Below are 12,996 nucleotides of genomic sequence, written 5' to 3'. Positions count from 1 at the left end.
CTTAGAACCACATGACCTAAATGAATATAAGGCCACAGGTCAGTGGGCTGTTCAACTAATACACTTCAATCATAAGGGATAATATTCCATATTTTCAGCAGAGATCATTAGCTGGAGTTCGGTTGTGCCCACCCTGTGCCACCTGACTGGGCACTGTGTGACAAATAACACAATTGGATTATATATGCATCATATCTGTCTATGGATCATATACTTAAGGCACCGATAGCACCAAACTGAGCCCTGGTTAACAGCACCCTAAATAATAAGCCATCTCAGATTAATGTTGGGAGTCTTCTGTATTGAAAGAAAAATCATATAGAAGTTTCCATACTCTTTTTTTCTGGAACTCAGCAAAGTGCCAAGGCATTATGAAGAAACCCAGAGAGTACAATTAAAAGCACAGTGGTGCAAGGATTGTCACTGCTACCTTTCAGCGCTGATGAGTCCCACATTGCAGTACCATACAGGCTAGTTAACTGGCCACTGATAAAACTGACCAAATGTGACCTTAGATCAGGGGCATTTCAGCCCCTAGTGCCACCTGAGGCAGCCTATGGGATGACACTCCCCCCCCCCCCCCGTCCCTTTAATCAGAATTTCAGCTGTTGAAGTTACTAGAAGCAGCTTTTTTCTGCCCCTGCTTAAGACTGTAAACTTCACTGGTTTAGGGACTGGTGTGAATGATGGATAATCTCTGTAAAGGTGCTGCTAATATCGTGGCTCTATAAAAAGTATACTAATAATGAACACTAACATTCTACCCATATATGCTATTTTGAATAAAGTGCCATTTTTAGATTGCTGGAATTCAATCCCCACTGCAGACAGGCACCAGTCAAGTAAGTCAATCTTTTTTAATGCAGGGATTTACAGATTCGTAATGGCACAGATGACAAGTTCATGGTCTTTCAGCTGCACTATTTCACTCTCAGTATTTTAAGTTCAGTGAGCAATAAGGAAGCTTGGAGCTCACACTCAGATGGTATTAATCTAACAGCACTACAGAACAGGGATGGTTTCTAAGGCCAATCACAGAAAATGTCTTAGAGAGTGAATAACTCATTTATAAGAGCAGACTGGACACTTCCTGTTCTACAGTTTCTTGCAACTGTCATCTGACAGGAAGTTCTATTAACCTGCAGACAATGATGTAGCTGACGGAATTTCTGAGATTCTTATCTGAAGACCTAGCCACTTGTGGCTATGCCCTAGATATCAGCAATAGCACTGATCACGTTTCACACCTGTTTCTTCTGGGCACTAATGCCACTCATAAACACTGACACTTAGCATCAGAGAGCTGCACTGCTGTCCTGGTAGAACCATTGCCAACACACCCTGATGCAATTAATCACTTTGTCAACTAATCAAAATTTTACAAACATTCTTATGTAAAACAGCAAGTATGACATGTTCTATTAAGGTCACCCTGGGCAAGCTACTTTGCATTTTGCCCATTCCCTGATAAGGATAAATATTTATAAACAGGAGAGGACTGGTGTATAAGCATTATTGAGTTATAACTGGGAACTTTTTATCACAAAGATTAAACCTTTGTCACTGTAACTACTTTGGGACTGTAATTTCCAGCAACCCCATTAGCTCTGCTTGCTGCAGAAAGGTGGGATGGGACTTTTAGTTCTGTAGGCAAACAATTAGCAAGTAGGGCTGCAGGCAAATGATTGCTTGTTTTTGGCTCATTATAAAAGGGGAGAATCTTTAACACCATCCGTCGGGCTACAGGTCGCCACGACCTGGTGTTCAGGAAAGAGCTAGACAGTCCCCCCTCCAAATGGCTCTGAAATAATAAATACTTTAAATGTATTTTATTTATTTAATTTTTCAAGTTTTTTTGTACAGTTTAACAGAAATATTGTTGCCAAATGTAAATGAATTATGTCCCTATTGTTATCCTATACCCACAAGGTAGATTTAGTCAAAAAGAAACACACACTCTGTAAGGCGATCCAGCATTAATAATGCAGTGCATCTGAATAGGGAAACCCAGAGCATCCGCAACGAGCGCTTCACTTGTTTCCCAGTTTGTCAACAAGCACAAAAAGTACCATTTTTATTTCTTTTATTTTGGGAAGTCAGCCTTAAGTTTGAAAAGTAGAGAGTTCTACTATTAGCTTGGGCATGTCTAATGTGCTAGATGTTGTGGAATGGCTAGCGAGCGGAGGACAATGCTTCCATTCTATTAAACAAAAAACGAGATATGATACGTTTAAATTCCATCCCTTGATCCACAAAGGGAGTCCTATTAACAATCCCCTAAGGGCTGGCCTTAATGTGCTACATTTACCTAAACAGCTGATAAAATATAGCAATAAAGCCTGTTGGTAATAGTGCCCACTGAATGAACAGTATGGGCCATAGTCCCTACATTAGTCAGTGTGAACATCAGGAGAAGGGGCCGCATTGCTACACTAGTCACACCCTTACAGCCAGGTAACAATGGACTCCTGGCACAGCCATATCAGCTCCCACAGTGTCTATTTCTGCTATTTACACTGCTCAATACAAGACAGGTGCTCAAATACACAACAATGGTTCCACTTGCATACAGTCAAGTATATACAGAAACATGTAATAAAATGTGTAGATTTAAGCCACAGTATTATTATATTTAAATGCTAAAGACTTTTTTTGTTACGGCAGTTTCAATTCCACTTCATGTCATTGGAGACCATGCCCTTTGTGTTATTGTAAAAAGAGTTCCCACTTAATACACATTTCACTCTCGCTTGATAACAGAGAGGCTGTTGCTCACTAATGTATATTTTTATTCCCTGCATAAACCGAAAAGCTGTTAATTCTTTAGATCTAGACTAGTATTTGAAAAGGGGGCAGAGCCCTTGTTACCACCACCTTCTTTCCAGGTTTCACTGAAAAGCAGTGGCTCATGCCCTTAACAGTTAGAAATACTGCATATGTTTCCATACTGGAAAGCTTTCAGGACCTCCTTCTGTATTAGCTATGGTTTGGATCCTATCCAGGTGGACCACAAGCTTTTGGCCTTCCTCCCACTAAGCGTATTGCAGAGCATCTTAGGAAGGATTTTTATGAGGTTATAGTTGCTCTTTATTTTTCTTACCAGATTTCAAAAAGGATGGTTATTCTTGTTTTAAATGGGGCAGCTAATACCACTAGCTAATTCCCCTTGCAGTGTTGCTTGTTTTACATTTAAAGAACAAGTACCCCACCCAGGAAATTATTGTATTCTAATAAAATTATTAAAAAACAAGCAGAAGCAAGCTAACCGAAAGTGAAAAAATCTTTTGCAGTAATCAAACCCCCAAGGAATTAGCAATATTTCTGCAATTTTAGATATGTTCTTGTGATGACAAGAAAATAATCATTCATTAGTAACATGGTGACGGGCCTCTATGATCAACAAGCAAGGTAACACAATAAACAGTATTAGATATTATTAAAAGCACTTTGAAGCTCTCTACATAAATTACATGCCAGTGGGAACATCGTATTAGTTAACCAGTTTGTGTGTGCTCATAAACTAGGGGAAGACAATTTCTAATTTAAATCAACACATAAGTTTTTTAGTGAAAAGAACAGACATTTATTGGCTCAGAAGATTTAACACAAATTCAAAAAACATAAACCATACTATACCACAGTGGAAAGGAAAACCCAGTGCCTCATGGTACCCACTCTCCTTCCTAACGCGTTTCGCACCATTAGGTGCTTCATCAGAGGAAGTGTGGTGTGAACATGTCACTTCCTTTTTATACCCTAAAGCAGTGCTGTCCAACTTCTGTTGTACCGAGGGCCGGAATTTTTCCGACCTACGTGGTGGAGGGCCGATAATGGAAGCCAGTTTTGACCACTCCCCTTTTTGAAACCGCACCCACTTGAAACCACACCCATGTTATCACATGACCATACCTATATTAATGGTTGTAGTACAGCAAAAACCTGCCATACTCTGCCTGCCCTACCCTGCCTGTGTGTGACAATACTCTGCCTTCACTACCCTGTCTGTGTGTGCCATACTCTGCCTGCCCTACCCTGTCTGTGTGTGCCATACTCTGCCTTCCCTACCCTGCCTGTGTGTGCCATACTCTGCCTTCCCTACCCTGCCTGTGTGCCATGCTTTCATTGTGTGTGCCATTCTTGGCTGGTTTGTGCCATACTTGGCCTGTATGTGCCATACTCTGCCTGCCCTACCCTGCCTGTGTGTGCCATACTCTGCCTTCCCTGCCTGCATGTGCCATACTTTCACTGTGTTTGCCATTCTTGGCTGGTTTGTGCCATACTTGGCCTGTGTGTGCCATACTCTGCCTTCCCTACCCTGCCTGTGTGTGCCATACTCTGCTTGCCCTATGATGCTTGTGTGTATGGCACACATAGGCAGCCTACAGTGACACAATGCTGGCACTGCTACAGTCTGCACAATAACTATATATTAAAAAACTTTTTAATCGAAGTACCACCTCAGTATATGTTCTTTTTGTAGTGTGCAGGGATTATTTGTGGGTTTCTACTCTTCCTGAGGTGTGAACAGGGGAACAATATGGGTGATTACAGCCTGAGCCTGAGGTGTGAACACTACAGGGGTTGAACAATGCAGAGATTAAAAGGTGTGAACAACACAAGGGATTACATATTTAAACAATACAGCCTGATTACAGCCTGAATCTGAGGTGAGAACCATGCAGGGGGGGCAGTTAATCACAGTACTGATACCATTTAGATCTTACACAAGAGTAAGCCATCAAAGCAGCCAGACAGGTGGGGGGCCACACAGAGGGGGGTCGCGGGCCACCAGTTGGACAGCACTGCCCTAAAGGTATTAATTTTATACATATTCCAGGGCCACTATTAAAGCCCTGCAACAAGCACATACTATATACAACCTTTACAAATACATCACACAGGGTTCAGAAAGTGGCCCCGAATTCAGCATAAATAATAACAAATGACCAAAAAGAAGTGAATCACCTATCAAAATATATCAAAAATTATTTGTTAACAAAGAAAATTTATAAACTAGAATAAACATACATATACATATACATCTAAGCAGTTCTAAGCCCATAAATGTATGTATAAATCACACAAATGGATTATATAACACATATAAATATATATATATACCCTTTTTAATAGTGGCCCTGGAATATGTATAAAATTAATACCTTTAGGGTATAAAAAGGAAGTGACATGTTCACACCACACTTCCTCTGATGAAGCACCTAATGGTGCGAAACGCGTTAGGAAGGAGAGTGGGTACCATGAGGCACTGGGTTTTCCTTTCCACTGTGGTATAGTATGGTTTATGTTTTTTGAATTTGTGTTAAATCTTCTGAGCCAATAAATGTCTGTTCTTTTCACTAAAAAACTTGTGTTGATTTAAATTATTTAACATTCAGGACCTTTTAGTGAATTTAACTTAAGTTTTTCTGCTCAATTTATTTTTTCTTGAAGACAATTTCTAGTATTATTAAAAAAAAATGAAGAATACTTCTTAACTTCTCCTTATGCGACATCAGAAATTTCAGGAGATTCATCCACTACGTATGGTACCAAAGAGTAATACTAATACAGAAGAAGGATTTATGGTCTTCTGAGATAAAACAAAGATTATCAGGCAAGGTCATCATTCCTAAAGTTTGACCTTTCCCAGACATTCAGTGAATCAATGAACATCTTCATGTGGAGTTTTTATGAACTTGGTTTTTGTTGGCTAGGCTATGCTGAAGTTTCTTCAGCTTTCAGACATAAGTGACATAAGTGAGGCTTATTTTGGAGGCGTTGAACTTGGTGAGAGAAGGATGGTTTCAAAAGACTCAGCGTTAAAGACATAAGCAATTGCATGACTGACTGAAAGTTTTCTAATGCCAGAAGTTCTTGGTAATGACTGAAAAGGTGAAAAAACAAACTGTAAAGGGGTCAACTAAAACAGAGGAGGATACTAGAATGTTCAACATCACTGACAAAGGCAGAGTAAAGAACCAAAGTAAGAGGGGAAACCACCCTGGGAGTCAATTGAAAGTGAGGGGATAATACAGAAGCAAAACAAATTGGATAAGATGTGTGACACATCGCAGTTCAATAAGAAACAAAAGTTACCTGTAGATTGAGGTTGCTATCTGGCTTCTTGGCAAGATCTGCTTATTCTTTAGAGGTCACCAAATAAGTAGAGCTGTGCCTGAACTAGCCACCCATGTACTGGGTCCCTGGTTCAAACGTCTAGATCATACTATGTGCCAATAGAGACCCACTGTGAGAGTACCACACAAAACACTGATCCGGCCTGCATCCTATCAGCTGCCAACTTTGTCTAGAGTGGTATGTTTCAGAAATGTTTACCAAACAGTGTATGGCTACCTCAATACTGGACACAATACTGGTCTGTACTTCTCTCCATAGCTAGGGTTACCACCACTTAGGGAAGAATTAAACAGCACAACATAAAGGAGGAAGAAAAACAATTTATCCTGGGGATATATTGAATAGACCTTTCCTCTCCTGATGTATCTTACCATAACAGGAAGCCCAAAAGTGAAGAGGGCAAAGGAAAATGTTTTGGAGCTCCTGCTGAAATGCACTTAATAACCCAAGTACTAAGATAACAGCTGTGATATAACTAGTACAGGAGTAGCTTTTATTCTAAGAAATGAATTAGCTTTGGCTTTCATATCATTTCTGATGGAACACTGGTAATCCCACAAGTGTGGTCTCAGTCTTGCCCTAATTGCCTTTTAATTCACCTCAAGGATGTTCTTGTGAAATGACACTTGATATAATGATACAACTTGTATTTCACAGCTAATTCCCCTTTAATGGTGAAGTCCAGGAGTTTCTATAGACACCTGTTGTAGTTCTATCACTCTGTAGATGGGCAAGTGTTGCCTTACGCTAAACGAAAAGGACTAAGTAGAATGGTCACACAGGACTGGATTGCCATTACTGAGCACAGAGTTGAGCAACAACGGAGGTTACGGTACTGGATGTGAGGTACAGATTACAGTGTCTCAGTGTGACATTTTATTCAGGTCTACATTGGTATTTATCATCATGTATTTCAAGCGGGAAACTTTTTATCCGTTCACTCTGCATGAGCCCTTTAGTAACAGGTCCCACAGGTCTGGTCATGTCACAATGAACCGAGATATCTGTGCATTGATCGTAAAGTCTATTTCTCACTTCTGTTACAGATGTCATAGCTTTATGCATTTAAATGTTTTTACCAAGTTCAGATCTAACTGGCAAGGCAAGATCGATACTATCTGCATTCTTTTAGCAGCGCCACAAAAGGAACAATTGAACCCCATTCACTGGCCTGTATCTGGTGCTGCCACACAGTAGCAAATGTCATGGAAAGTCCTGCAGGCTCTTTGGAGTCCTAGTTAACAACAGGCGCTGTAATCAATCACACAATAATACTCTGCTCGGGACCCGGCTGGATAGAGAAATAAAAAGAACCCTATTTCCAGATAGTTTCCAGAGAGTTTAACACTTTAAATGCTGCCACTGTCAAAGGAAATCAATGGAACATCAATATCTCAACACCAAATAATTCAGGACAAAAAAATAAATAAAAAAATCCGACATGCAGTATCCCCAGCCAGGAAATGTGTATGTGCTCCCTTGCCTTCACCAGTCTGCAATCCTAAATGGGAATGAATAGAGCTCTGTGTTCCTATACTCCAGCAGCAATGGGGCTACCCACATCAGGTATGCAGTGCCCCTCAGCACATTCATTTGCAGAAGGCCTGTGTGTGCATTCCTATTGCTAACACTGAGATCGGGCACGCACTGCCAAGCTGACTTGTGGATTCTGCCATGTCATGTTGATTCTCATTACAAACCTGCTCAGGTGCTGCACAAAGGAATGTGGCACAAAAAAAAAAAAACACCCGAAAGGATAAGTCTCTGGGTAGTAAATACTAAAGGACTATGCTTATAAGATACAGCCAGAACATAAAAAAAGAATCCAACTACAGCATGTGAGAAAGTCATTATCTGCCCTGCAGCTGTACAGATTGGGAAATCACTGAGCTGCACAGTGGGGCTTATTTCCTAATAATGGGGCCGGAGCTCACAGCCAATATGTACAAAGGCTATGTTTTGTACCAGAACTACTAAGCTCTGTATTCAATGCACATAGACATAGGTATAGCCAAAGCTATTAGGCCCCGGTGTGTCTGGATCTTATACATTAGGAATACCCCACATCAGTGGTTCTCAACCTTTCTAATGCTGCAACCCTTTAATACAGTTCCTCATGTTGTGGTGACCCCCGACCATAAAATTATTCCTAAAACCATCGGAAGTGTGTTTTCTAGGCGATCCCTGTGAGAGGGTCATTCGACCCCCAGGTTGAGAACCGCTGCCCCACATGCTCCCAAAATTGCCCATAGAATGTACAAATGAGGCTTCCACTTAGGCACAGAACATGGTACATAGAAAAAAAAACTGTGAAATCAGACACTGAATAAAAACAAGGCATTTTGCACCAAAATGAATAAAGCACATGTAGTACATTAGCCCCACTGTTTACTTCTTTTAGCTAGAAAACACAACTGTTTCAAGATATTTAAATATGGATGGATCACTGTTCAGCGCCACAAACCAGAAGATATGATATCGTTCATGGTGACAGTATCACTTATCAGCATTGCTGAACCTGCAGCCTTATGGAGGTTGTTGAAGTGCAACTCTCAGTACCACCGAAGGCTATCTGGAGATAGCAGCAGTTGAAGGGCCACAGGTAAGCATTCCAATCGCAGAATGGGTCCTGCATCGGCTTTGCCTTGGGCCCTCCATTTCTATATAATGCCCTGATTACTGGGGTGCCAATGGGGCATCAACACTCAACAGTCTGCACCTGCAGTGAATTCTGAGGGATGCCATTTCCTAACACAAAACATAGAGTGCAGTAAAACAAATAAAGATGTATAGGTGTGCAATTGTAGTAATAGGTGCAAAAGTGTAAAGTGCAAGCAATCCGCATAGTGTAAAGATAATGTCTGATAGGTTGCTATGGGGCAATGCACTTATACACCTATGGACTTATACACCTATGGACTTATACACCTATGGACTTATACACCTATGGACTTATACACCTATGGACTTATACACATCAATGCTGACAGTGTAGCGCTGTCTCTCATAGTGTAAAGATAATGTCTGATAGGTTGCTATGGGGCAATGCACCTATACACCTATACACCTATGCACCTATACACCTATGCACTTATACACCTATGTACCTATACACTTATACACCTATGCACCTATACACCTATGCACCTATACTCCTATGCACCTATACAGATCAATGCTGACAGTGTAGCGCTGTCTCTCCGGTGAGTAGGCATGGTGCCCAGTGCATGTACTGAATGCCAAATGTTCCAGCCCCTCCATAACATGAGGCTCCCCATACAGAAGGCAAGAGCGGAACAAAGGGGAGCAGCGTATCCCTACCTCAATCCACTTCTGTGCCTCCCTGCAAGCCGTGTCTGGGGGAGACTCCTGGGGCGGGGGGATCTCTTCCCCTTGCAGTGTGGCGGAGCTGGCCATAGCCAGGCAGGGAGCAAGCTGTGCCGATCGGGAGATGCGCTGTTAGCGGCTGTGTCTGTGCGGCGGGTCCGCAGTACCGAGTGAGTGTCCCCTTGCCTGTGTGCGCAACGTGATCTGAGCCGCACTAGCTAAAAATAATCAGCAGCCTTCAGCCCATGCAAATCCCGGAGCCGCCTCCTCCTGCTGCTGCTGGGGCAGCCAGGCACTAATCACATGCCTCATTATGTGCGAGCCCAGAGACAGGCAGGGCTGCAGCCCACAGAGGGAGGAACAATTAACAGCCACAGCTTAAATAGCAGCTTTTCCTACAACAAAAACAACTGCAAGGGGAAGCTATTCCTGAAACACCCGGGTGTGTGAGAGATTTACGGTGTGACAGCAGGGTTTATGGGCAAGCGCATTGATGTCTGGCGGGGGTGAGCGGGCAATCAATAGGAACACCTGTTCCCTGTCAGTAATGTCACCTGGGGGTGAGGGTGTCACACTGGCTTACTCACAGCTTTTGGCGTCTTCAACATTAACTCATACAAAGGTATCTGATATATCGCACTATTGTCACACGGTTTTTATAGTGTAGATGTAGGGGCAGCGGGACTATTGCGCACCCCCCCAAGTCACTTTCAGGAACACTCCACTATCCTTCACCCACTCAATTCATTATTCCCTGCCGCCGCCAGTGAAAGGCCAAAACGCACAGACAGTACCTCACACGCAGGTAGGGAGGGTGGGAGCGCAATTAGGGGCGTGGCCAGCACACCTGAAATACAGACCCGTTAGGTTGGTATTCATGTGAGTGACACATCTATCGTCTATCGTACAGGGAGAGACACATTGGGAACCATAATTCAGATAACCAATTTGGCCTGCTCTCTATATGATGCTTTCTTCTGATGATTTACTATATATGGAAATGTCTGCCCCATAATAAAACTACTTGTAAATAACTGATTAAATGAAACTACCTGTAGGACTAGTATGGAGAGTTGGTGCCTGTAATAGCAATGTGGATAATAGCCTCTGGGAAGGGACTGGGGCTGTGGGATAACAGGTATAGTAGGGAGATATGGTGCCTATAGTAGCAGTAGGATAATAGCCTCTGGGAAGGGACTGTGGCTGTGGGATAGCAGGTATAGTAGGGAGAGATAGTGCCTATAGTAGCAGTGGGGGGATAATAGCCTCTGGGAAGGGACTGTGGCTGTGGGATAGCAGGTATAGTAGGGAGAGATGGTGCCTATAGTAGCAGTGGGGGGGATAATAGCCTCTGGGAAGGGACTGTGGCTGTGGGATAGCAGGTATAGTAGGGAGAGATGGTGCCTATAGTAGCAGTGGGATAATAGCCAATGGGAAGGGACTGTGGCTGTGGGATAGCTGGTATAGTAGGGAGAGATGGTGCCTATAGTAGCAGTGGGGGGATAATAGCCTCTGGGAAGGGACTGGGGCTGTGGGATAGCAGGTATAGTAGGGAGAGATGGTGCCTATAGTAGCAGTGGGGGGATAATAGCCTCTGGGAAAGGACTGTGGCTGTGGGATAGCAGGTATAGTAGGGAGAGATGGTGCCTATAGTAGCAGTGGGATAATAGCCTCTGGGAAGGGACTGTGGCTGTGGGATAGCTGGTATAGTAGGGAGAGATGGTGCCTATAGTAGCAGTGGGGGGATAATAGCCTCTGGGAAGGAACTGTGGCTGTGGGATAGCAGGTATAGTAGGGAGAGATGGTGCCTATAGTAGCAGTGGGGGGATAATAGCCTCTGGGAAGGAACTGTGGCTGTGGGATAGCAGGTATAGTAGGGAGAGATGGTGCCTATAGTAGCAGTGGGGGGATAATAGCCTCTGGGAAGGGACTGTGGCTGTGGGATAGCAGGTATAGTAGGGAGAGATAGTGCCTATAGTAGCAGTGGGGGGATAATAGCCTCTGGGAAGGGACTGTGGCTGTGGGATAGCAGGTATAGTAGGGAGAGATGGTGCCTATAGTAGCAGTGGGGGGATAATAGCCTCTGGGAAGGGACTGTGGCTGTGGGATACCAGGTATAGTAGGGAGAGATGGTGCCTATAGTAGCAGTGGGGGGATAATAGCCTCTGGGAAGGGACTGTGGCTGTGGGATACCAGGTATAGTAGGGAGAGATGGTGCCTATAGTAGCAGTGGGGGGATAATAGCCTCTGGGAAGGGACTGTGGCTGTGGGATAGCAGGTATAGTAGGGAGAGATGGTGCCTATAGTAGCAGTGGGGGGATAATAGCCTCTGGGAAGGGACTGTGGCTGTGGGATAGCAGGTATAGTAGGGAGAGATGGTGCCTATAGTAGCAGTGGGGGGATAATAGCCTCTGGGAAGGGACTGGGGCTGTGGGATAGCAGGTATAGTAGGGAGAGATGGTGCCTATAGTAGCAGTGGGGGGATAATAGCCTCTGGGAAGGGACTGGGGCTGTGGGATAGCAGGTATAGTAGGGAGAGATGGTGCCTATAGTAGCAGTGGGGGGATAATAGCCTCTGGGAAGGGACTGTGGCTGTGGGATAGCAGGTATAGTAGGGAGAGATGGTGCCTATAGTAGCAGTGGGGGGATAATAGCCTCTGGGAAGGGACTGTGGCTGTGGGATAGCAGGTATAGTAGGGAGAGATGGTGCCTATAGTAGCAGTGGGATAATAGCCTCTGGGAAGGGACTGTGGCTGTGGGATAGCAGGTATAGTAGGGAGAGATGGTGCCTATAGTAGCAGTGGGAAATAGCCTCTGGGAAGGGACTGTGGCTGTGGGATAGCAGGTATAGTAGGGAGAGATGGTGCCTATAGTAGCAGTGGGGGGATAATAGCCTCTGGGAAGGGACTGTGGCTGTGGGATAGCAGGTATAGTAGGTAGAGATGGTGCCTATAGTAGCAATGGGGGGATAATAGCCTCTGGGAAGGGACTGGGGCTGTGGGATAGCAGGTATAGTAGGGAGAGATGGTGCCTATAGTAGCAGTGGGATAATAGCCTCTGGGAAGGGACTGTGGCTGTGGGATAGCAGGTATAGTAGGGAGAGATGGTGCCTATAGTAGCAGTGGGGGGGATAATAGCCTCTGGGAAGGGACTGTGGCTGTGGGATAGTAGGGAGAGATGGTGCCTATAGTAGCAGTGGGGGGATAATAGCCTCTGGGAAGGGACTGTGGCTGTGGGATAGCAGGTATAGTAGGGAGAGATGGTGCCTATAGTAGCAGTGGGGGATAATAGCCTCTTGGAAGGGACTGTGGCTGTGGGATAGCAGGTATACTAGGGAGAGATGGTGCCTATAGTAGCAGTGGGGGATAATAGCCTCTGGGAAGGGACTGTGGCAGTAGGATAGTGGGTATAGTAGGGGTAACATGGTGCCTGTTGTAGTAGTGAGGACTGGGTTGCCATTGTGCTTGGAATGCCAGTTATCTGCTGTATGGTCTCAGAAAAGTGGCCCCTCTGTACCTCATGCTCTAGGCA

The 12,996-nt window shown here is 44.1% G+C and overlaps 1 protein-coding gene across 8 annotated transcripts in view; it reads right to left on the bottom strand.

Moving 5' to 3' along the window:
- The window catches only part of limch1 (LIM and calponin homology domains 1), a 155,760-nt gene extending 145,715 nt beyond the window's left edge, over positions 1-10,045 (bottom strand). For all 8 annotated transcript variants that reach the window (XM_004911217.4, XM_004911218.4, XM_004911220.4 and 5 more), the window contains exon 1: positions 9,460-10,045. In XM_004911217.4, coding sequence (XP_004911274.2) covers positions 9,460-9,555 — 96 coding nt within the window. In that variant the 5' untranslated portion in view covers positions 9,556-10,045. The remainder of the gene's footprint in view (positions 1-9,459) is intronic.
- Between the last annotated feature and the right edge of the window lie 2,951 nt (positions 10,046-12,996).

This window comes from Xenopus tropicalis, chromosome 1 (assembly GCF_000004195.4).
Source record: "Xenopus tropicalis strain Nigerian chromosome 1, UCB_Xtro_10.0, whole genome shotgun sequence".
NCBI classification, from domain to species: Eukaryota; Metazoa; Chordata; class Amphibia; order Anura; family Pipidae; genus Xenopus; species Xenopus tropicalis.
The sequence above is the reverse complement of the archived record's forward strand: the minus strand, read 5'-3'. Positions and strand labels throughout refer to the sequence as shown.